This window comes from Spermophilus citellus (assembly GCF_964194105.1).
Source record: "Spermophilus citellus genome assembly, chromosome: 13".
Classification (NCBI taxonomy): Eukaryota; Metazoa; Chordata; class Mammalia; order Rodentia; family Sciuridae; genus Spermophilus; species Spermophilus citellus.
In genome coordinates this window covers 52143981-52170486 of record NC_138193.1, presented here as the reverse complement: position 1 = coordinate 52170486, position 26506 = coordinate 52143981, and the positions used below count along the sequence as shown (strand labels likewise).

At 38.8% G+C, this 26506-nt stretch overlaps 1 protein-coding gene and 1 pseudogene across 4 annotated transcripts in view; one reads left to right on the top strand and one right to left on the bottom strand.

Annotated features, from left to right (window-relative positions):
• SLC4A5 (solute carrier family 4 member 5) overlaps positions 1-26506 on the bottom strand; it is a 128162-nt gene that overhangs the window by 84286 nt on the left and 17370 nt on the right. For 2 of the 3 annotated variants that reach the window (XM_081264446.1, XM_081264444.1), the window contains exon 2: positions 4517-4591. The exons of the other annotated variant lie outside the window; for it this stretch is intronic. In XM_081264446.1, the coding sequence (XP_081120572.1) occupies positions 4517-4589 (73 nt within the window). In that variant the 5' untranslated portion in view covers positions 4590-4591. The remainder of the gene's footprint in view (positions 1-4516; positions 4592-26506) is intronic. 3 annotated transcript variants of the gene reach the window in all.
• On the top strand, positions 23761-24682 carry LOC308633026 (high mobility group protein B1-like; annotated as a pseudogene). Its single transcript has one exon. The product of its transcript is annotated as a high mobility group protein B1-like (transcript).

Below are 26506 nucleotides of genomic sequence, written 5' to 3'. Positions count from 1 at the left end.
TTTTTTAAAACATATTTTTATTAGTTGTTCATGAATCTTTATTTTATTTACTTATTTATATGTGGTGCTGAGGATCAAACCCAGTGCTTTGCACATGCTAGACAAGCGCTCTACTACTGAGCCACAACCCCAGCCCCCTACTCTGGTTTTAATTGAGACTTTTATATGGTTTCACCTTCTCTCAGCAAATCAACTGGACTTGAAAAAAAAAGAATTCTAGGGCTTGGGATGTAGCCCAGCAGTAGAATACTTGCCTGGCATGTGCAAAACCCTGGTTTCAAGTCCCAGTATATCATTTTTTAAAATTAGAGTATTTTCCCTAAAGTTTGCAATATATACTTAAAACTAATCTAAGTCCACTTTCAAATAACATTGTACTGTTTCTTGGGTAGTGCAGGACACTTAAAATAGCAATCTCTCCCTTCCACCTCTTCACCACTCACTCCATTCATATTACCTATCCATGTGCTATAATCTCTAATATGTTGTTACTATTATTATTTTGAACAAATGCTTTTCTGTTATTCCTTCTATGATACTATTTCTTTATTTGTATAAAGTTGAGTATCTGGTCTATATAATTTTCCTTCTTTTTGAAGAAGCTCTTTTAGCATTTCTTGCAAAGGAGGTCTAATGACAACAAATTCAGTTTTTGTTTGAGAAAGTCATTTTCTCTCCTTTGCTTTAGAAGGACAATTTCACTGGATAAAAAAAAAATCTAGGTAATGGCATTTTTCCCCCCTTTTAATTCTGTAAATATTTTATCCCACTATCTTTTTGCTCACATGGTTCCTCCATAGAGGAACCATTCTACTTGAATATGATATGCCTAGCTTGTTAATATTTATCCTACATGATGTTCTCTGATCTTCCTTAAAGATTTGCAGCTTAGTTTCTTTCTTTAATTTTGGAAAATCTTTAAAAAATTTTTTGTAGTCATAGATGGTCAGCATGCCCTTATTTATTTACTTATTTATTTATTTATTTTTATGTAGTACTAAGCATCAAATCCAGTGCCTCACGTGTGCTAGGCAAGCACTCTGACACTGAGTTATAGCCTCAGCCCTAATTTTGGAAAATCTTAAGCCAGTATTACTTCAAATACTTCTTCTGTTCCTTTCTCTTTTTCTTCTCCCTCTGATATTACCATTATGTGTATGTTTTGCCTTTGTAGTTGTTCTATACAGTCTTTGTATATTTTGTTTCATTTTTTCCCCATCTTTTCCCCCTTTCTTTTTGGGTTTGGGAAATTTCTATGGACATAGCTTCAAGATCACTGATTCTTTTCTTGGCCATACCAAGTCTGCTAATAAATCTATTGAAGGCATCAGTCATTTCTGTTATAGTATTTTTGAGCACTTATTTTGTATTCTTTCTTAGAGTGTTATTGGCTTAGATTATACACCTGCTTTTGCATATTTTCCACTGTTCCCATTAGAACTCCAAGCATATTCATCATAGTTATTTTTAAATTTCTGGTCTGATAATTCAAAAAAAAAGAAAACAAAACAAAGTGTAAAGTTCTGATAATTGAAAAAGAAGAGGAGGAGGAGGAGGAATATGAAGAGGGGAGGAGGAGGAAGGAGAAGAATAAAGGAAAACAAATGAAGTGTAAGGTCCAAAAGAAGAAAGTAGCATCAGTATTCAGAATGTAAGTGATTCAAGTTAGAGCCTTAATACCAGAAAATTAAAAGTCAAAGATATTGTTTGTCCCAATATGAATCACTATGAGGTAAGTAAGCCTTTGGTGTGAGGTTTTGTGTTTCTCTAGTAAGTGATTAGGCAATGTTTACTATTTGCTATAGTAGTAAGTGTCAGAGATTTTCTGTTTCCTCTTGTGCCCTTGTTATTGTACCTCTGTTGTTTTTAGGTTTCCCTAGAAACTCCTTCTTAGGGTCTGAGCTTTGCAATTCTTTCAGTTATGAGCCACTGCTATTATACAGAAGCCCTGCTGAAGTGGTGGCGACTTATGGGAGGAAGCAAAGAATTGTATAATCCTATGATTAGGTCCCACCCTTTTAGCAAGCCAGTATCCATGTGCTGTGTCTTTCAAGTGTGTTTTTTCCCAACTTAGTTAAGGCAGGAAACTGAGTTGGGTACTTTCTCTTCCACAAAGTTGGATTAGGCTCTGGCAAAGTCTTCCCCCCCACCACCACCTCTATGGGTAGATCTTTATTGTGGATAACACTTTGGGCATATTTCAAAACATTTCCCCTCCTGAACAAACATGAGAGAAATTTTTGCTGATCTTCACTGAAAGATGGTGGTAGGACTTGTGGAGGTAAGAGTCATGAAATTGTGAGGGCTTCTTAGACTAGTCCCTGGGAATCTCTGACTCTCAAATTAGTCCACATTCAGCCCTCATTGATTTGTTGAAATTACCATTTCAGTGTTGGTACCAGTTAGTCGCTTCATCAGGTTTGGATTTAGATAAGCTGACCTGTATTCTCTATATTTGCTTTCCAATTACTGGGATGGTATTTTGCTCCTGTGGCCTCAGTTCTTTTTTGCATCAAAGAAAAATGATTGATTGTTCAGCTTGTTCAGCTATTTTGTGTGAGTGGGAGTGACAACTTTGAAGCTCTTTACATGTCAAAGTGAAAACTGGAAATCTCTGTGGTCATTTTTGTTTGTTACTACTATATTTAGAAATTTCTCATAGTTTAGCTTCAGGATGGACCTGGTTTTTTTTATTTGTCATAGATTGGTTGCTTAATTCTACAATAGTATCAAAATGACAAACTCTCTTCCACCCTCTTACCTCCCCAGTACAGTGTGACTTCATATGTGTATATCACCAGGGATTGAACCCAAGGTCCTGTGCCTGATAAGCAGGTGCTAAACCACTGGTCTATACCCTACACTACATTTTCTTAAGCTGCACTACATTTTCTTAAGCAAGCTGTAATTCTAGAACACCAGTATTTTGAGGTAAATAGTTCCAGTCTAAGAGATTAGCATGCTTGGGAGTTTCAAGTTCCTGTTCTCTACCACTGAGGCAAGGAACAGAAATGAGAAGTAATATGTGCATCAGAAAAGCCTCTACCCAAGAGTCTGCTACTCTTGGTAATCTCTGGCTTGTTTTTACCTACTCTGTGGCCATAGGCCTCCCACCTCTCTGGACTTACTGTCCTCATCTATAATATGGAAATGAAAATCTTTTCTCTACTGGTTTGGCAAGGTATTTGAGAGGATAAGATGGGATCATGTATGGGAACATGCTTATGAAAATTGTAATCATGGAGCTATACACATGAAGAATATGCATACTAAAGAACACAGAGGACATGGCTATTGGGGGAACCTTTTACTCTCTGCCCCACATCTAACTTGTCCCACTTTTTCCTGACTCCTATCATAATCATCAGAGCATGACTGTTTAGTTGGTGAACTGTGTGGAGAGGCTACTCCTCCCTTAACCCCAAATTCTCCTTCCTGGATCTGCAGGATCTCTTTTCCCATGGTGAATATCTTGCAGACTTTGGCTCAGGACACATGCCAAGCTCTCCTAGGAACTCTACACTGCATTCCTCTTGATCCATCAACAGCCCCAGAGAGGTCCTACATATTCTGCAGCTCAGCAAGCATCCAGCTGGAAGCAAGGTTAATGCCTACTTCCAAGGGCTGGGATAATGGTAGGAGCACGAGGCCTACCAGGTTGCCCCTTCCTAAGATCTGTACTCTATAGAATACAGGTGCTCCTCAACTTACAGTGAGTTACATCTAGATAAACCCATTATAAAGTGAAAATATCATAAGCTGAAAATGCACTTAATACATTGAACCTTCTGAGCATTTAGCATCCTAGCTGAGTGAGGAAGTATTAGTGGTTTCCCATCAAGATCTCCTAATTGACTGGCAGCGCAGATCACTGCCACTGCCCAGGAACATGACAAAATATTGTTCAGCATATTGCTAGCCCAAGGAAAAGATCAAAATTTAAAATTTAAAGCACAGTTTCTACTGAATGTATCTGCTTTTTCACAATAGTAAAATCAAAAAATCACATCAAAATATTGTTAAATCAGAAACCATCTGTCTGTTCTGAAGGCTTAGGGCCACTGAGTCGGCAATTCTGCAACAACAAAAACACCTTTTCAATACCTCTTGCAATGCTTTTAATTAAGCTGCCATTTTCAGAATCTACTAAATGTTGCTATTTAACACTAATCATAGTTTGTAAATCTGGTAAAATTAGGTAAATTTATGCTGATGAAGCTGTGACCTAATTCATGCAGGCAGAGTGCCAGTTTCCTATCTCCTGCCCAATCACATGTTCACTGTAACACATGGTGAAGGTTGGTCCTACCTGCTTTGAGGAGACACTGGTGAGTCAAGGAAAAAGACCAGCTCTCCAGAGTGTCTAACTGGAAATGCTGTTATGACCAGGAATTCTCAGGAGAATTCCTGGTACATGTTAAGCCCACACTCTATCTCTGAGCTCTATCCCGAGCCTGACACCAAGGAATTCTCAGAGCTTCCTAGGATTTGCATCATGTTTTCAAAGTGTCTTTACCTTGATCCGGACATCTCCTGTAGTACATGGGGTCCAGTTTTCCTGCCCCAGCCTTCTCTTCTTCCACCTTCATGACTATAAAGTAAAAGATGAACAAAGCCTCAAAAATGTATGCAACAAAAAAGGCCAGGATTTTAAGGACAAGTTGTCAAATCCTGTACTCAGAGTGGGAGACCTTAATGCACGTGAAAAAAACTAAAGCAAAAGAAGATTCTCAAATTTACATATATAGGTATGTGTATAAATATACATATATATGTATATATGTGTGCATTTCCAACAAATAGAACATATCTTTTTTTCAAGTAAAAATGGAGCATTTACAAAGAGAGCACACATAGCAGGCCACAAAAAGCCTCAGTATTTCTATTGTGTGTTACTAAAAATAATTTCTAGTCATGATTTGATAGAAAATCACAATGGAAATTATTAAATATTTGGAACTCAACATTTTCAACTACTATATATTTAAATGTATGGGATGAAGCACACTTAGAAGGAATTAGAAAGAAGGAGAAAAGGGGGGAGGGAGGGAGAAGGAAAGAAGGGAAGTAAATAAATGTGATAAGCATTCAACTAAAGAAGCCAAAAGAACAAGAACTAAAACCCAAAGAAAAGAAATTAGAAGAATGTAAATATAAAAGATAAAAGCAGAAAATAGAAAACAAGTATAAAGATGATTAATAAATCCAAGGGCAATTATTTGGAAAGATTATTTACAAGGCACGCTACACAAGATGACTCCAGAATAAAAGAGAATATTCACAAGGTAACAACATAAGGAATGAAAAAAAGGACATAACTAAAAATAGAGTAGAGAATTCAAGGATTATAAGAGAAACCTATGAAAAAAATTCATGCAAATGGACTTTAAAACTTAGATAAAATAGCTGCCATTACTGTGCCAGGCTCTATTTTAAATGCTTTGTGTATACTACTTAACTGAATTTTCTCAACAACAACTAAGAGATAAGTAACATTATTATTACCACTTTGCTCTCTTTTTATGGTCTTAGAAATCAAATCCGGGGCCTCACACATGCTAAACAAGTACTCTACCATTGAATTATAACCCTATTCTGATTATTTCTATTTTATTGATGAGCAAACTGAGGAAAACAGAGCTTAAATTAATGTCCAGATGGAGAAATAGGTTCAAACCCATATAGTCTATTTCTGAAACTATATCTTTTAGTCATAAGGTTAATAAAAGATACTTTACTATAAAAATAACCGAAATTTCAAAATTAACTTAAAAAGAATTAGAAAACATGAATCAACAATAACTATTAATAATAGATTCAAAAGGGTCATCATTGGTTTTTCTACTTTTGTAGAAAAATAAATAAATACCAGGAACACATTTTTTTTTTTAAAAAAGCTTTATCTGAACTTTCAGGGATTAGATAGCTTCTACTTATGCAAAATGTTTCTTAAAAATAGAAAAAGAGGAAATCAGAGGCAGTAGTTACAACTGAAGACCAGGATGTACAGTGGTGCTGAAGACAGGGGAATTTCTTTGAGAATCTTCCTAAAAAGTCAGTTAAATCTTCAGATCTCAGCCAAGTGTGGTGAGCCCACCTAAAATCCCAAAAACTCAGGAGGCTGAGGCAGGAGGATCTCAAGTTTGAGGCCAGCCTTAGCAATTTAGAAAAAAAAAAATATATATATATATATATATATATATAGAGAGAGAGAGAGAGAGAGAGAGAGAGAGAGAGAGAGAGAGGGTGGGGGGGGGGCTGGAGATGTAGCTGAGTGGTAAAACGCCCCTGTGTTCAATCACTAGTGTTACAGAGGAAAAAAAAAACCTCAGATTTCTTCTAGGCTTCAAACTCCTGGAAGGAGAGGCTAAATCTGAAGGCCTCTAGATAGCTAAGAAGGAAAGGGAGTGAAATAAAGACTGTTACTCCATAGTTCTCTGCTTATCTGGTCCCTAGAAAATAAATGAAGCTTAAATCCTCCAGGTAAGAGACTGGAAGACTTACAGATTCTATATTTTGGGGACCTCTAACAAAATGGGGAAGGTTCCATCCAACTGCCCACTGTAAGCCCATCATTCAATAAGTTCGGCCTGTCCATACAGACTTGACAGCTCCACTCCAAATATGAGCAGGCAGACAGGAATCACCAGAATGACAGAGACCAAAACTGACAAGAAGGGGAAGTCCTAGGAGAAAGGAGCCAAGGAACCATAGAAAGCAGAGAAGGAAAACATTAAAAGCAACCTACATAATTAACATTTCTAAGACAAGGAAAAGCATTGAATCTATGACAAAAATAAAAGTAGAATGCTATAAACCTGGAACTTTCAAATAGGAAAGAATACTTGGCAATTAAAATTCTAGAAGAAAAACTTTTAATAAAAGAGAACATAAAGCTGAAGGAATATGTCAATATGTCAGGTAATAGAACACAAATATAAAGATATATACATATATACTCACACACACACACATACAGACACACACATATATTTATATTCAGGTAAGACTGCAAGTCACATCATCATGAAGTGTTAGAACATCATGGGTTAAGAGTACTTACCAAAAAAAAAAAAAAACCCTAAAAAACAAAAATTTAAAAAAAAATCTTAAAAGCTTCCAGAAGAAAATAAGTCACCTACAAAGAATAAGACATGAGAATTGCCATTATCTCGATCACTACAGTGGAAGCTACAAGAGAGTACCTCCAAATGTGAGAAAAAAAATATTTCCAATCTAGAATTCCAGTCCCAATCAAGCTATCTATCAAATGTAAAAGTAGATTAAGGGCACTTTAAGACATAAAAATGCATCAAAAATTTACTTATTATGACTTTTTCCCTCAGGAAATGATTGAAGGAAGAACTTCAGCAAGATGAAGGAGTATTAAGAAAGGAATACAGCCAGGATTTGGGAAATGAAATTTACCTCAAAAGACTGGCAAGAGACTGGGGCTATAGCTCAGTTGGTAGAATGCTTGCCCCACATGCACAAGGTCCTGGGTTCAATCCCTAGCACCAAAAAAAAAAAAAAAAAAAAAAAAAAAAAAGACTGGCAAGGTAGCTGGGTGCAGTGGAGCAAACCTGTAATCCCAGCAACCTTGGGGGCTGAGGCAGGAGGATTACATGTTCAAAGCCAGCCTCAACAACTTAGCAAGACCCTAAGCAACTTAGTGAGACCCTGTGTCAAAATAAAACATCAAAAAGGCTGGGGATGTGGCTCAGTAATTAAGCATCCTGGGTTCAATTCCTGGTACCAAAAAAAAAAAAAAAAAAGAGAGAGAGAGAGAGAGAGAGAGAGAGAGAGAGACGAGAGAAAGAGACTGGCAAAGTGAAGTTCTAGCAGAGGAGCCACACAGAGGCTCAGAAAACAATGAGGATGTCTTAGAGCAGGCTCTGGACATGATGTATTCAAGAAAAAATTATCTTGATATATTTGACTGACGTATTTGAGAGGATATCAAAAATCTGTCAAGAATAAAGAGTTAGAAAAACGGAAAGTAAAGATGGCACCCTCTACTCAACTGTAATCAATATTTTTATAGTCCTAGTAAATAAAAGTAAATATTAATTTTTTAAAAATTGTGATATTAGCAGGTACCCACCAATATGACTATCATTGGCTACTGATCTTGGCAGGTACTTATTCTTCATGGTCAGCTACACTCTAATTGGTCAGTGTCAATGTCATATTGATTGTTAAATACTTTGAATATCACCACCAGACGATGGAGAGATGAAAGATGGCATAGGACATCTGTGGTGGATGCTATAAACTACCTGCCTGATATCCATCTCACTTTCTGCTCTGATTGGATTCAAGGCAGCCCTGTGGCCAACTAAAAATAATCACTTCCCCAAGATGCCCTTTAGCTGTTTCTGGCTAAAGAAATATCAGAAAGATCTGGGAAGAATCCCTTCCTAGATAAAGTCTCTACAAAAGAAAGTCCCTTTGCTTTTCCTTCTTTCTTTCCAGATAGCATTTATAGATTCAGCAAATCAAAATAGTTTGCCCAGTTGAATTTGAATTTCAGATAAATGACAATTTTTCATGTAAGTTATATCCCATGCAATTTTTAGGCTCTATTTGTACTAAAAAAAATTCATTGACAGCTGAAATTTAATTTTAACTAGGCAAACTATGTTTTATCTGGCAAACTATTCCTGGAGTGTAGAGAATGAAGGTCATAAGCTAGCTATGAATTCACAGGGAGGAAGAAGTCAGGTTCTTAATGTCTTCATACTACCAGTGTTGGATATCCTGTACTTCAACATCTTGTTATGGAGAACAATGAAACATTTTACCTGTTTAAACTACTATCTATCTTTTGTCATTCAACCACATATGAGTCATATTGTTAGGGGACAGATAGATGAGGATGGTGGGAACACTAGGTTAAGAGAAAAATTCTATAAAATGGACCCACTGTGCTGACCCCCACATGCTTTCTTTGCCAAAAAGCAATTTGCCTGCAGCCCTGCCTGGCCTAAGTGGACAGGATATGTCATATTCCTCAGCAAACTACCTGTTATCTGCAAGGAAATGCGGACATGAAATAATATTGATAAGAGGAAGTTAGTTGAATGGAGAGACTTTTGTGACCCTTTGCACAGACCAGATTCTGGAAGATAAGGATAGTTCCTCCTAACCATAAAATCTATAAGAATGTATGATTAAAAAAAAACCTTAAAAAAATAAAATGAGTAATTGAAAAAAATAAATAAAACCTACAAGATTCTGAAAAAAAAAAAAAAGAATGTATGATTAAGAAGCCAATTAGGTGGTTCCGCATGGGCTAAGGGGACCTAGAGTTGCCATGACATTGGGGACTTGAAAGTCTGATGTCACCTTGCTGTCAGTCAAAAGTCAAGAGGAGGACCTGGGCAGGACTCTCTGGAAGATTCTCTAGGATCTTCATAAAACTGAAATACAGGAGAGACACATCATTTCTCTCCTCTCTGAGAGGATCCAGTCTCCCCCTTGAGAATTTCCTTTTCCCTTTTCCTAGCCCTTCAACAAAACATGCTTATTACTCCAAGCAATATGTCTGAAATCTTTCTGACTTGGTCGCAAGAATCAGGGTTTAAATAGGGGGATCTTCAAACTGCCTCAGTTTCTCAAAAGGCTTTAGCTCTGGAACAATGTCACAAAGGACTCGGGTAATCAAGTTTTAAGTAGGCAAATAATATGCTATATTAGGGCATTCTTTTAGTAAGGAAAGAAAGGAGAAATGGCATTGAGTGATCATCTAGAAGTGTCTCCTACATTGTCCAACATTCATTCCCTTCTCTTCTTCCCTGTTTATAGAACTCCATTTTGTTCAGGTAGTGACACAGGCCTTTGATTGCCAATAGTCACTTTCCCCAATCCTAGGCATGAATTCCATAACAAGCATAAATCTCAAAAACATAATGATTTTTAAAAGCAAGTTATAAAAAGTTACAAAGAACTATTTATACAAAATTTTAAAACATGTAAAACACCAATCTTGCTTATTTTTTACATTTATAAGTATGAAATCATGCAGAGAATCAACACACACTAGTTTCAGTTTACCTCCAGGAGAGGTAAGATTTAATGATGTTATTTTACTTATATCTTCCATGTTTTACATAAATAAATTATTATTGTTGTTGTTCTATATATAATCAACAGAAAAGCTAAAAAGAAGCCTTTTTGGTTGGATTTTGGAAGTGTCACTTTGAAGTATGAGAAAAGCCAGGATGGAGTTCCATTGCTTTTTATCATAAGCTCTTACATGTTTTAATTGTTTATTTGAATTATGGCTTTATATTACTTTTATCTTAAAATTTAAGGCAAATAGTTTAATATGATACATGTGTTCCCACTTTATGTGATAATTATATCCTTGAAAATACATGATTAAATCTACTTGTTCAAAGTGAATCATGTTTCTTTTTTAAGCTTTTTTTGTTTTAATCAGTCATAGAAGACTGTAGAATATATTTATGCACTTTGATATATCATAGTAAACTGTATTTAAAAAATTTTTTTAGTTGTAGATGAACACAATACCTTTATTTGATTTATTTATTTCCATGGTGCTGAGGATCGAACCCAGTGCCTCATACTTGAGAGGCAAGCACTCTGCCACTGAGCCACAATCCCAGGCCATGAATTATATTTTTGTTGTTGTTCTGTATTGCCCTGGGGATTGAAACCAGGGCCTTTTTAATTTTTTCTTAAATATTTTTAGTTGTAAATAGACACAATAAGTTTATTTTGTTTTATTTGATGTGATGTTGAGGATCGAATCCAGTGCTTCACACATGCTAGACAGGAGCTCTACCACTGAGCCACACCTCCAGCCCCCTGAACCCACCGTCTTGCACTAAATGCTCTACCCCTGAGCTACTTCCCCAGACCAGCAATTTGAAGCAGTAGTTCTCAAACGCAAGGGTGCCTCAGAGTCACTTTAGGGCTTGTTAAAATGCAGCATATAATCCCACTTCAGAATTTTGAATTCAGTAGATCTGGGGTAGAGACTGGGAATTTGCATTTTCAATGCAGCTATAGCTATAGCTGCTGATCTAGGGGCACTTTTTAAATCACCATTTTAAAGGCAATAACTCCTTATGTGTAATTTTTTCCATATTTTTATTGGTGCATTATAGTTGTACATAATGGTAGGACTTGTTATTACATATTTACACATATACACAACAAATAATTTGGCCAGCATTATTCCCATTATTTCTTCTTTCTCTCCCCTTCTTCCTGCCCCACCCCCATTCCCTTTCCTCTACTCTATTGATCTCCCTTTGATTTTCATGAGATCTTCTCATCACCTTTCTTTTCCTTTGTCCTTTCTAGCTTCCACATGAGAGAAAACATACCAACTACCCTTGACCTTCAGAGTCTAATTTGTATTTTCCATTAAATTGGGCCTATTTTTTAAAAAATTGGTCAAGCTATCCACCATAGTGTGAAGAGTACAGAGAAGCTGAGTAATAGACTCCCTTTTCCACATAAAAACTCTTATAAGTGGTTTAGTGGGGGCTAATTCCACCTTTCTCCAACCCCAATCAGAAAAAGCCACATGTATCAGCCTGGCCAATCAAACACTCCCTATTCCCAGCCACAGAGATTGTGGGCCCATCAGAATTTCCAGGACAGTTCTGCTTGATCCATCCTCAGCACTGCTCACTCTGGCACTGCTAAACTGATAAGCTTGGGGGCTACTATTGAGCCTGTCATATAGAGGGAGGTATTCAAGAGAAGAAAATCAGAGAAGTGCTCACTTGATGATTCCCAGAGTTTGTTAATCCTGAACTGACCTTCTCAGTTGTGTTGAGCTGTTAAATTTACATTATTTTTTTCTCATCTTTGAATTGGGTTTTTGATGTTTTAAACATCAGAAAATAATTTTCCAGCATGTTTTAAAAATTATATATATATATATATATATATATATATATATATATATATATATATAGTAGATGGATACAATACCTTTATTTTATTTGTTTATTTTTATGTGGTGCCAGGGATCAAACCCAGTGCCTCATGCCTGCTAGGAAGCACTCTAACATTGAGCCACAACCCCATCCCCTAAAAATGTGTTCTTTCATATTTGAAGTACTGTGGGCTCTCAGATTGGGAAAAAATTAAATACAAAATGATGATACAGACACAAATAGAGATGAGAACTCCATAAAACCGGAAGTGTGCTGTGTCAGTTAGTTTCTCATCTCTATAACCAAAATACCTGACAATAACAACTCAGAGCAGGAAAAGTTTTCTTTGTCATACAGTTTCAGAAGTTCAGTCCATGATAGGCTGATTCTATTGCTCTGGTCCAAAGTGAGGCAGAATATTATGGCAGAAGGGTGTGGTGGAAAAGCACTGCTCCACTCCTGGCAGCCAGGAAGCAGAGAGAGTACAAAGATGCTGCAGGAAAGATGAACCTTTCCAGGGCACACCCCCTGTGATTCAACTCCTCCAGCCATGCCCCACATACTTATAGTTACTACCCAGTTAATCCATTCAAACTAGAGTGAATTGGGGGGCTGGAGATGTGGCTCAGGGTAGCGCGCTCGCCTGGCATGTGTGCGGCCCGGGTTCGATCCTCAGCACCACATACAAACAAAGATGTTGTGTCCGCCGATAACTAAAAAATAAAATATTAAAATTCTCTTTCTCTCTCTCTCTCTCTCTCTCTCTCTCTCTCTCTCTCTCTCTCTCTCTCCTCTCCCTCTCCCTCTCCCTCTCCCTCTCCCTCTCTTAAAAAAAAAAAAAAGAAAGAAAATAGAGTGAATTGGGTAGGTTACAGCTCTCATAATCTAATCATTTCAACTCTGAATATTCCTGCATTAACACAGAGCTTCTGGGAGACACCTTATAGCCAAACCATAACATAAGGAGATATGATGTAGCTAATGTTCAGGTAGATGCATACCTCCCAGTTCTGGACCAGATGACACCATTGACCCATCACCTCCTCTATGCTGGTTCCTACTTTCTCACAGCTTGAAAAAAGTTCCCTTCCAGAAATGTGCAGAATCAGGAGAACCCAAGCTACCCCTGATCATCAAAGGAAGCCATTCATCTGAAACTGAGTGTTGGCCATATGGAAAGTGTTTGGGTTAGTTACTGCTCTGATCAGCAGCTGCACTGCCCACCAAAAAAGCCCTGACCTAACTTATGAAACAATTTCTATCTCTAACATTTCATATAATGCATATTAATCAAATATTGGATATTTTGATTTTATAATCTCATTTGATCTTCACTATAATTCAGTGAAACACATAATTTTCATCTTCATTTACAGATGAGGAAATTGAAACAAAAAGAAGTAAGTAATTTGTCCTTGGTCATAGAGCCAGTCATGGTGGAGCCAAGATTCAAATAGATTCTTTCTGATTCACAAACCCAAGGAAGTAAGGGAGAAATGGAGGGAGAGATGGGAAGGGAAAGAAAAGAAAAGAAGGGAAGAAAAAAGGAGAAGAGAAGTGAAGATGTGAGAGGTGGAGGGTGTCTGGTATAGGTTTCTGATAGCCTTCCACTTCTGAGTCCCAGGCTTATACTGAAGTCTGCCTAAATTCCTGTACACAAAACAACCCCCCGCCAATGGCCTCATAATAAGACCCTCTTTTCTTTTCACTAGATTTAGTTGATTTGAGTTACTTTTGCCCAGAAATACTAACCAGTAAAACCATCCACTATAATATGTTGCCAAAGGAATTGTGGCGATGGTCCCAGCATGTGGAAGAACTCATAAGCAAGTGTGAGAATTTGTAAGGGCAGCTTTTCCTACCACCAGGCTCTCCACTGCCATGGTCACCATTATTCTCCCATCTATCTCCAGATTATAAATCACCTTGGTCTTAAGCATGACTCTACAATGAGATCAGACTAAATCTTTTACTTTCCTGGTCATTCAGAGGCTCCTTTCCATTTCACTTCCCCTACCACTACCCCGGAATTACATCTGGGATACCATATTCAATACCTAAGAATCTAAAATGCTACTGACAAAAATCAATACTCTAAGTCTAGAAGGCTAAGAACCAGAATGCTACCCTTGAAAATGAAGCTCAAGGCCCCCTCCCCAAATAGCTGTCACACGCAGCACAGAAAAAGGGTAATGATAACAACCATCCCAAAGATGCCCAGCATGTTTTAGTCATCAAAACCATGGTTATGGAATTATCTGCCAGTTAAATACCCACTCCCTCCCTATCCACAAGGATACATCAGTTCAATTCAACAAATCCTCATTGAGTATCCAATTTTATTCCAGATATTTGTTCTAGAGCTGGAAACAAACAGAACAAAACAGCTTAATTATAGGGAGGAAGGGCAAAGTATGGTAATAAATCTGCAAGATTAGACATCCATGTCCCTGGCAGAAAAATAACTAGAAAAAAATGTTTGCACTACACTCATTAATCAGCCCTTTGAGAGCTTTATCCTTCTACCCTGTATTTTAAAGGCATTTGACCTTAACATCTAAGAAGTAGACCAGTCCACATGACATCTGGTGAGCCCTTTTGATGGCCCAGAGTATTTCAGAAAGGACTCCCCCAAGGGTCGACCTGGAATTATTTTTGTGAACTGAATCAACAAGAATGACACTGAATCTTGCTGGGCTTTAGGAAGCTAAGTTAGAAGCCAGGGAAACACCACCTTCCAACTGTGGTTTGTCCATTGCCTCAGGGCCTGCAGAGCAAACACCCACGCATGCCCCTGGAGAGGAAGGACAAAACAAGCAAATATCCATAAGCAACCTAGCAATAATAACACCAGGTACCATATTCAAAACCCAGAAACAAAAACGTCTAATGAAATAAGGCTAGTCCCTATTCTGTTTCTATTCAGAGGTGTTATCTATTTACTTTATTTATTTTAACAGTTGTAATCTATTTCCCCAAACTTCTCTGGGAAAGAAGAGAGTCTCAGGCTTTTCACCTATTTTGAAAATATTTCAACCAATCTCACACATTTGGCAAACACAACAGAAATTTATATGCCCAGAAGAGAAAGATTCTCAGTTCCATCAGATGAGAACAATATAGAACTAATCCACCAGGCTGTCAGAGAGTATGAGTCTCCGAACTTTTTTGTTAATTTGAAATGAAAATTGCATCCAAAACTGTGAACAAATACAGTATAAGTTTTAAAGGAAAGGCAAGCATCCAATGCTCATTTGAAGGATTTACCCAGCCTTCCTGGTATTTCTCCTTCTCAGTGTGTCGGAAACTCACTTTTAAATGCTCTGTTCATACTAGGAAGCACATTTGCCTCACCTCAATGACTTCATCTACTCTCTGAAGCTTCAAGCTGCAAACTTACCTTCCTGTTCTTAGTGCTGGAAACGAGGATCCAAGTCCCAGGGAGGCCAGAGCCACTTGCTCTATTCCTGTTGGGTAGCACGAAGGGCTCTCTGTGGTTTCCAGGCTGAACTGTATTTGGGGCATCGGAGATTGACTTCTGGGGCTCAGTGGCGGCATGCCATGTGACCAGAGTGGGGGAAGGGACACTCCTGCAGGGTCAGGGACAAATGCCCGGTTGGCTGACTGACCAGGGTAGGGCAGGGTCTGAATAGAGTCATAGGTTGATGACTTTGCTCCAAATTTCTTCTTGGATTTTAACTTGAAGATCTTTTTATGGCTGTGGTATATTCCAGCCTTATTTTTCAAATGCCAGTTTATCGATCTGCATGGTTTTTATCCCAGGTCTTTTTTGGATTCTGACTTAGAAGGATGTTAAAGCTACAAGAAAACTAGAGATGATCTAGCCCTACTCCAAGATTGCCCATTTTATACTGGGGAAAACTGAGGCCCAGAGAGGCACGACAGCATTTCTAGGATCCTACAGAGGATTGAGCCTGTTGCTACATATTGGGATGACCCCAGTGGATTCAAAGTTACAGCTCATTTGAACATCTTCAAGTTTTAGGTGGTTAGAGCTTTAAGATAGCTGAAATGCTGGTGAAGGATCCTATCACACTGTAGGTACCTATAGATGTAGATGTCAGCTTAGGGCATGACTTAGGATTTAGGCGCTCAATACTATGAGTTTGTATAAACACATATACTTACATTTAGGTATTACTGTCTCAATCTTCATAAAGTTCTGTAAGATGATCTTTTTGGAGGCATCAAATGACACCAAAAACTGGAGATACCTTTGATCAGTAAGGCACTGGAGACTTCTCTAGATTGAACCATGTAAGTAGCCTTTTAGTTCACACCTGCCTCTCCACCCACAGAGGGTGGCTGCTAGCTGCTTACTGACAAATGGGGAGGTGAGAGCAATGATGCAGGACATGACAGAGGCGATGTCAATGATGGAAGTAACGGAATGGTAGTGGAGGTGTAGATGGAGGTAATAAATGGTAGAATGGAGGTTTGTGGTATAGACAGAGGTGGAGATGTAGATGGAGGAAGTGGGAACAGTACGGTGATGGAGGAAGAGTTAGAAATCCTTCTAAATGATAGGAAACTCTTATTATTATGCTGATTACCCTGGATGAAAGATCTTCTGCAATTACACAAATGAAATGATCAAACTTTGCCATTGTCTGGAGAACTTGATTTTGTCCCCCGAATGTGTGATCTTTGTGAAATCGTTTCACCTCTCTGGGCCTCAATGTCCTTATCTCAGACATTGCACTTATTAATTGGTGGTTTTTAGAGGGCAACCTATCACTCTCCCTCCAAGCCTTTTTACCTTGCCCTGTAAGCTAGGAGCTTCTGTCTTTTCTGAAGTCTTAAGAAAATCTAGACTCACTCATCCCCCTCTAGTTGGGGATGAGTAGCTCATGTGCTTGGGGAGTTTGGTAAAATACAGCAGGCCGGGGCCATGACCCAGATGCCTCTGGGTTTCCTTCTCCTGGGAACTGCATGCCCCAGAGAAGGCTTGCACTTCCTTCCTCTCCTCTTCTTTTCACATTAAACTTCCAAGAGTTCTTACCTTGAGGGACAGAGAAGTCTTCCAGTTCTGGGTAGATAAGTTTAATTCTGTGAGAAAGAATTAAAAGGCCTGGGCTGGGGTTGTGGCTCAGTGGTAGAGCACTTTCCTCATGCATGAGGGACTGGGTTCCATCCCAGCATACATGAAAAAAAAACTAAACAAAATAAAGGTATTGTTCCATTTACAACTAAAAATATTTTTAAAAAGAAAAAAAAAGAATTAGGAGGCCTGATTATACATCTAAACAACCTTCTCCAATCAGCTCTGTCATAAATCTGTTTCAAGTTTTAGCTGCTTGGCTTCTGTGTCTTATTTCTCATTTGTTCATAAGCACAGAGAGGACATAGACAAGTCCATACTGTGGAATTAGTGAAAGAGCCTTCATGGAGTTAACTGGACTCAGTGATCTCTAAGTTCTTCAAGCTCTAATATCCTATGATTCTATAAGTCTAAGTGGATTTGTCTTTGCAGCAGAACAACCATATATTCATGGAGATGGGTCAGATGTTGAGACCCAGAAGAACAACTTTTTAATCTCTGACTCCCTTCTTTCTTGCTTTTCAACCCCCCCTCAAAAAATATTCTAATCTTCAAACATCTTCCTCTTCTCCCTCTATGCCAGCTCCTCATGACTTCATATACTTGCCTTTAGACCTGGACTTCATGACAGATCCCTTTCGGGACTCCCTCAACGATACTCTTAGCCTCTTATTCTTGCCCTACCAACTCTTGGTCTAAATCAGACCTTCCATTAACCTTCTCTTCCTGTGCTAAGCTCTCTTTCATTTCTGGAGAAACCCAGCCTTTAGTGTGAGAGAACACAGCAACACAGCCAATACACAGTGGCAGAGGTATGTGTGTGTGTGTGTGTTGGAGAAAGGGTGAGGTGGTAAGAGAGAGATCTTGTTCCATGATGTGTATGTCCAACTCCATCCCTGCTCCTCCCCATGGTTTAGTTTTGTGAGAAAAAAAAATATTGAGAGATGATCCAACCACCCCTTTCTTTCCTCTCCCTGTCCTCTGGCCTTCTGCCAAGAAGGCTAGTTTACCAGTTGGTATTTGTAGTACAGTAAATGTTTGGGGGTGTTTTCAATCCTTTTCACCAACAGAATGGTAACAACTGAGACTTGTGCATTGGTTGGGGAAAGGGGAAGATTGTTGGTGCCAGTGGTTTTCCACCAGAGGTGTTTTCCCCTCCTAGAGACAGTTGGCTACATCTGAAGAGACTGGAGAGAAGATCCCTACCAAAGGGAGGGTACTACTGGCTCATAGTGCAGATAGGCCAAGGTTGCTGCTAACATCCTATAATACACAGGCCAGCCTCCACAAAAGAGAGTTAGCCCCAGTGGTCAAAAAAATTCTGTATTAGACCATTCCGGCTCCTCTAGTTCTAGGCTCTAACCCAGGCAATGGAAAATTCAATATGGGGTCACTTCACTCTTCAGGACTCTACCAGAAGGGGGAGCCAAAGATTCTTAGTAATTTGTAGCGTTTGACCTCTGTTACCTCCATTTCCTTAGGAGCCGGGTGAACTTGTTCATAGGGACAGATTCCTTTCCATCTCCTGGCCACATCCATCTGAATCCTACCTGGGTTTAACATTCAACAGGGTTTGGGCAGGTTTGGTAAGAACTCTAACATAGGGCAAATTTCCACAAAGACAGAAGAAGCTTTCTATCCTTGTTAGTGTGACTAAGGAGTCATTTCGGAGGCCCTGGCAGACTTTTCTAGAACTTTAACTACAAGAAGTTCCCCCTAATCTGGGCAAGACTCACTCCAGTGTGTATGTTCTTTGGCTTTCAGATTGTTAGTGCCAAGCTTGGCAGGTGATACAATAACTGGCTGCCCCAGATTTTTGTCGGCTTTAGCTGCTTTTGAACAGTATCCAGGGTTGAGCAGGGGACATACTGTGATGGTATCAGAACGCCACGGGAAGGCAAAAAAAGATGAGAGATATTTTAAAGAGAAGCTGGGAAAATTTAAGAGGCCATGCCCAGGTTATGCTGTGGATGGTGCTCTCCCCTCCTCTCTGACTGCTGCTGTGAACTACAGCTTCAGCTCACACTGCATCAACCACTATGTATGCCTTCCTGCTCCTCCATCACCCCAAACTCATTCTCACCTCAGGACTTTTGCACTTACTGCTTCTCCAGCTTTCAGCATGACTTGTTCCCTCATGTATTCAACTATCTGGTCAAACGCCATCTTCCAAGAATACCTTTCCTGACAGCATATCTAAAATGCCCCTCTCTGTCCTTAACTCTACTTTATTTGCACTTATATCACTTCTATCCAAAACCACATCTGTGTTTGTTTATTTTGTTTTATCTTAACTTGTTTGGGTTTTTTGTTTGGTCGGTTGGTTTTTGTGGTTCTGAGGACTGAACCCAGGGTGCTCCACCACTGAGCTACATCCATAGCCCATTTTACTTTTATTTTGAGACAAGTCTTGTTAAGTTACTTAGGCTGGCCTCAAACTTGGGATCCTCCTGCCTTAATCTCCTGAATTATTGAGCCACTTGGCTTTGTTTATTTATTTATTTATTTATTTTTTGTCTCTTCCCTCTAATATGGCAAGGAATTATTTTGTTCACAGATGTATCTCTGATACCTAGAATAAAGCCTGGCTCAATTTGTTGGATTCAAACTCCAGCTCTACAATCTGTTGGACCTCAGGCAAGTCATTTTAAGTTTTTTTTTTAATTTCCTCAATTGAAAAAAATAAGATGAATAATCACATCTACCGCTATCTGAGTAAATCAATGTATGTGAAATATTTGTATCCGGCCCACAGGGAATAATTACTATTAACTGGTAACATTTTTACAATGATCATACCCCGAGGAAGCTGGCAATATCTGAGGAGGTGGGGTGTGGGGATGAGTGCTATTTTGGCAGTTTGCAGGATTGGAGCAGACTTTGTTGCTTCTCTGAGGACCAATAATCCCCAACAAACCCTGAACCAAGGTCCTGTTCTCTCCTCTTGCCGCTCTCTGCTGCCCACTTGAGGTCTGAAATGGAGGCAGTCAACTGTGTTCAGAGACACCGAAGACTACCTATTTTCCACAGAGAAAACTGAAGCTTTACTGGATGACATCTCTCTATTAAGCAAACAGACCCTCAAGGTGGCAAGCTCGGTCCTTGGCAAAGCTTCCACTGAAGCCATCATTTGGCAAACACAAATGGAATACATTAAGACCACAGAGTTGCTGCAGGTACCTGGGAACCCCTCTCAGACATGTCCCCCAAATGAACCCAGAGCAGGCAGGCAGCAAGAAGGGCTGGCCACTTTCCCCTGTCCCCCAGACTGTACTTCCTCAGCTAGGGGACAGGCTCTGGTCACCTTGGCCAATTTGAGCCACCCTGGAAAGCTGCTTCTCTCTCTGTGCCTCACATCATGTCACAGCATGTTGCCTTATGGGAAAAGAGATTTTTATGTCATCAGTTCAAAATGAGAGGGCTCAAATTATTTAAACCACCTCTCTGGAGGCATTCGTGGGGAGGTGTGATTAATTTAAAAGAAACTGGGGACACCAACACTGTATGATTAAAAGATACCATGAAGGAAATGACTTTTTTTTTTGGGGGGGAGGGTCATTTTTAATAGTGACAGAACCGTAAAAACATCTAAAAGTATACTTGTCTAGAAATGCATGTTTCAAATACAAAAAAAAAAAAAAACAACTTTGCTAAGGAACATGTATGAGGCATCATATTCCTGGATGGGAAACCTGAATAGGGCAAATGTGTTAAATATTCAGAAATTTATATACATGTCAAATACAATTCCAGTGGCATTTTAAATGAGAATGACCAAATAAAATAAAATAAAACAAAAATAAAAAAGTATCACTAAAGTTTTAGTTCAGAACTCTGCCAGATGCTGGACTGAGCTTTACATAATTTACCTCGGTTAACTCTCATAGTAACCCTGTGAAGTCATTATTAATATTCTTGAAGGACAGGATGGAACAGAGGTCAAACATAGATGACAGGACTTTTTTTTTAAGTATCAGAGATTGAACTCAGGGGCACTCAACCACTGAGGCACATCCCCAGATCACTTTCATATTTTATTTAGAGACAGGGTCTCACGGAATTGCTTATTCCCTTGCCATTGCTGAGGCTGACTTTGAACTGGAGATCCTCCTGCCTCAGCCTTCCAAACTAATGGGATTACAGGCGGGCACCACCATGCCTGGCTAGATCACATAACTTTTACCAAGTTGCTTACAATTGTGAGAGGTGATTCCTTATCCATAAAATGGAAATAATAGTAGCTATCACAGAGGTTTATGGCCAGGATTAAATGAACCAATAAACAAATTATTTAGAACAGTGCTTGGCAAGTATAAGTACTTAATTAATAGGAACTATTATTTTTCTCATTTATAGATGTGAAACTAAAGCTTAAAGAGGATAATGTAATTTGCCCCAAATTCACACGGCTGGCGAATAGCTGAACTGTCCTGGAGGAAGAGGGTAGGAAGGAAAACAAGACCTACAAAATAATAAAATCATAATATAAGAAGCACATCTTAGAATAAGACATTTATTTATGCCTTGCAAAATTACATTCTACAATATTATCAATTGCCTCCACCAGCCTGATATTTCCTTTACCTCCCTCCTTTCCCCCATTCTAATAGCTCGGCTATTCCAAGCTCAGTGCCTCAGAGAGGATGTGTGAAAATAAAAATAGGTAAAAGAGCCTCTTCACTTAGGAACAGGAGAGACTCCTGGCCTAGACCTAAAGTAAAGTATGGGAGAAAATGATCACAAGAAAGTTCAAGACCATCCCCAGCTTCTCATCCAAGAAGGGTTCCCTAGGACAAAGACAAGAGACACTGAGAGACACTGATGCTGGTGGGTCCTGAAGACCAAGGTCTTGATCCCTCTTCCTGGGCTGAGCCCCAAAATGAAGGTAGCATACCTTATAGCTCTGTGGGTTTGAGAGCAGAGAAAAACTGTGCCTTGCTTCCGAGGTATAAAGAGAAAGGCTGCTGGTTGTATCTGAGCCAAGAGGAACCCAGGCAAATTCAGTAGGCAGCATGAAGAGGGAGAAAGACTAATTCCTACCATGGCCTGCAGGTACCAATATCCAAGACCAAATAAGATAAGGACAAAGGCCCCTAAGGGTCTGGAATCCTCCACTCCATTCTAACTGGCTTCAAAATGGAAATTACAAAGAAAACTCAGAACCAACTGGGATTAAGTGTCAGTGACATTTTAAAAATGAGGACTCAAAATACAGATGAAAGTTTTACAAATAAACATGTTTCTATACACTTGAGTTTAGGGAATCTGAAACTGGTATTCTAAAGGATATTTTAAGGATAGTATTGGGGAAATGAACTATTTTTAAAAATCAAGCTAGAAGAGATGCTTAGGCTGTGGATGCAGGAAACTACCCCCTGGTTGAGTTCAGCTCAGGTTATTTATCTCTACCCTAACATTAAATGTGACTGCTCCTTAAGACAACTACATCCTTATTTGCCTTGGGCAGTCACCATCTGCCCCTGTTGTTTTGGTTTCATTATTAGTGTGCTCCTTTCATTCTCTAAAGGACCCAAGAGGAGTCACATTGAAGTTGAAGGTCAGGTGCTGGGTGGAGTTAAGAGGACAGTGGTAGGGTCAGAGTGGGATGTTAGAATTTAACATTTCAGAAATAGAGCAACTCAGGGTAACAGCACAGCCCAGCTTATGACCATTAGAACACACTGGAGAAGAGGAGGCCTGATTCCTGTCTTAAACAAGAATTGAGAAAAGACACAGAAGGGAGCTTATCTCTACCCTTGCTCCTTTTGAATTTTCTATCTTGTGCCTTTATTGTTTATTTAAAAAAACCCAAACAAACATCAATCTATAAATAAGCTGGGCATGGTGGCACTAACCTTTATTCCCTGCTATTTAGAAGGCAGAGGCAAGAGGAACATCAAGTTCAAGGCCAGCCTGGGCAACTTAGTGAGACTTTGTATCAAAATGAAACAAAAAGGACTGGGGATGTAGCTACCAATATGGCTCAGTGGTGATAGAGTGCTTGCCTAGAATGCAGGAGGCCCTGGGCTTCTGCCCCTGTGCCACAAAAAGAAAATTTATAAACAAAACTAAAATTTAGAGGAAACCAGGCCACTTTGCCCATAGATTCCTCTAGATCAAATATGGAAACATTTTATGAATTAAAAAAAAACAGTAATTGTAAATCAAACAGCCCTTAAATATTTGAAAAGAAAAAAAAGAGCAAATTAGAACCATGATGAAATACCACTATTCATCTTTCAAATTAGCAAATCAAGAAGTTTCACAACAGCAAGTGTAGAGGGCAATGGGCTCTCATATACACACTTGCCAGGGAGACTGTAAATAGGCACAGTCTCAACATGACCACTTAGGCAGTATTTACAGAATTTCAAAATGCACATACTTTTTGATAACCTCAAGTCTTCATCTAGAAAGTTATCTTACAGACACACTCCCATCTGTGGACAAAGACAGATAAATGGTTTGGTGCAATTACTTACCTCTCTGTGTACGTGTTTGTGGGTTGTCATGGAAATCACATGATAAGTACATGGAAAGGATTTTAACTAGGGTCTAGGACATTATTAGCATGGAGTAAATTCTGACTATTATTATTACAGCATGGTTGGTGACAACAAAACATTGGAAAAAAACTTGAATATCCATCAATAGAGAATTGATCTAAAAAAAATTTTTCTGTACTTTGGAAAACCATGAAGCATTTAGATAGAATGAGGACAGTGCTATGACATGGTCTTTTAGAAATATTGGTAAGAGAGCCAATTGGAGTCGCACTGGCTAGAGAGTAATGTACGAGCAGAGAGAGTGAGGAGGTGGCAGCGGCTCCCGCTTTCACAGTCATTGTAGTATATTGAGCTCCATGGAGACAGTGCTGGGGCAAGTGAGAGCCAGATGGGCACTGGGCGACTGTGCCCACTGAGGAAAAGCAACTAAACATGGGCAAAGGAGATCCTAAGAAGCCGAGAGGCAAAATGTCATCATATGCGTTCTTGGTGCAAACTTGCCAGGAGGAGCACAAGAAGAAGCATCCAGATTCTTAGTCAACTTCTCAGAGTTTTCTAAGAAGTGCTCAGAGAGGTGGAAGACCATGTTTGCTAAAGAGATGGGAAAATATGAAGACACAGCAAAGGTAGACAAGGTCCATTATGAAAAAGAAATGAAAACCTATATTCCTTCTAAAGGGGAAACAAAAAAATAAGTTCAAGGATCCCAATGCACCGAAGAGGCCTCCGATGGCCTTCTTCTTGTTCTGTTCTGGTTATTGCCCCCAAATCAAAGGAGAACATCCTGGCCTATCCATTGGTGATATTGGAAGAGATGTGGAGTAACATTGCTGCGGATGACAAGCAGCCTTATGAAAAGAAAGCTGCTAAGCTGAAGGAAAAATATGAAAGGATACTGCTGCCTACTGAGCTAAAGGCAAACCTGATACAGCAAAAAAGAGAGTTGTCGGGCTGGGGTTGTGGCTCAGTGGTAGAGAGTGTGCCCAGCATGAAGCACTGGGTTTGATTCTCAGCACCACATAAAAATAAAGCTCCACCAACAACTTATAAAATATTTTAAGAAAAGGGAGTTGTCAAGAATGAAAAAAGCAACCAAAAGAAGGAAGAGAAAGGAGATAACAAAGATGAAGAGGATGAAGAAGAAGAAGATGATGATGAAGAAAATAATGATGATAAATAAGTTGGTTCTAGCACAGTTTTTTTCTTTACTATAAAGTATTTAGCCCCCCTTTTAAAAACTCACTCCCTTTAAGAAAAAAAAAATTGAAATGTAAGGCTAAGATTTGTTTTTCAACTATACAGTGTCTTTTTTTGGTATAGTTAACACACTACCGAATATGTCTCTAGATAGCCTTGTCCTGATGGTATTTTCAATAGCCACTAACCTTGCCTGGTGCAGTGTGGGGGTTATAAGTTGGCATGGAAATTTAAAGCAGGTTCTTGTTGGTGCACAGCACAAATTATTTATATATGGGGATGGTAGTTTTTCATCTTCAGTTGTCTCTGATACAGCATATACAAAATAATTGTTGTTCTGTTAACTGAATACCACTCTGTAATTGCAAAAAAAAGTTGCAGCTGTTTTGTTGATATTCTGAATGATTCTAATTAAATACAATTTTTATTAGTAAAAAAAATAAATATTGATAAGAAGAGCTAGGCTGTAGCTCAGTGGTAGAGGACTTGCCTAGCATGCACAAGACACTAGGTTCAATTCCCAGTATTGAAAAAAAATAAGGTTAGAATTTCTTTTTTAAAAAATGAAGAAGAATAGTAGAACGAGGAAGAGGAGGGAGGAAGAGGAAGAGAATGAGGAGAAAGAAGAAGGAAAGAAAACGGAAATATTGGTAAGTGGTAGGGCATGGTGGTACACACCTGTAATCTCAGTTCTCAGTTACTCAGGAGGCTGAGGCAAGGGGATCACAGGGTTGAGGTCAACCTGGGCAACTTAGTGAAACCCTGTTTCAAAAAAAAAAAAAGGCCATGGGATTAGCTTAGCAGTGGAGCACTTGCTTAGGATATGTAAGTCCCTGGGTTCATTTTCCATGGAGAAAGGAAGAGAGGGAAGGAAATAAAAGAGAAAAAGAAAATTTAAAATACTGTAAGTGGAAGAATCAAGGTGTACAAGAGTGTTTATGGCCACCATTTGTATGTGGGTTGCTTATGAGTACATGGTCTCTCCAGGGAAGAAGTCATAGAAACTGGTTCCAATGATGCTTCCTGGGAGAGGAACTGTGAGGTAGGGCCTCACAGGTCATTCACTGTATGATCTCTTGTGCCTTTTACATTTTCTACTATATGTGTATTTCCTAATCAAAAACAATTAAGTAAATTCACTTCCGATCATATGTAGCAAGAGAACTAAAAAGCCAGAACTCAAACAGCTACTCATATGGCAATATGCACAACAGTGTTCTGCACAAAAGCTAAAATAGCAAAAAGGTAGAAACAATCCAAATGTTCATCAGAATGGATAAGCAAAATATGATACATATGTATAATGGAATGTTATTCAGTTTTAAAAAGTAATGAAATGTTGATGAACCTTGAGGACATTATGCTATATGAAGTAAGCAAAAGGACAAATATTGTATGATTTACTTATAAGAGGTAGCTAGTCAGATTCACAGAGACAGAAAGTAGAGGCTAGAGAAGAAGGGAGTAGGAGTTAATGTTTAGTGAGTGCAGAGTTTCAGTTGGGGATGATGAGAGATGATTTTGGAGGTGGATGGTGACAATGGTTGTTTGTGAATGTACTTAATGCCAATGAATTACACACTTAAAAATGGTTAGACTGGTATGTTTTGTGTTGTGTTTATTTTACCACAAAAAGAACAATAAAACATACCTTTATTACTTTGATTGGGTTATATTAAATGTAGAGATAAATTACAAGATGTATTATGAGTCCTGGTGAAGAATGGTCCTATACACAAAAGGAATATTGGTCTCATTTTCTATGCCAAACAGATCTGCTTGACTCTGCTGGATGACTTTTGGGGATCTGTGATATTAAACCA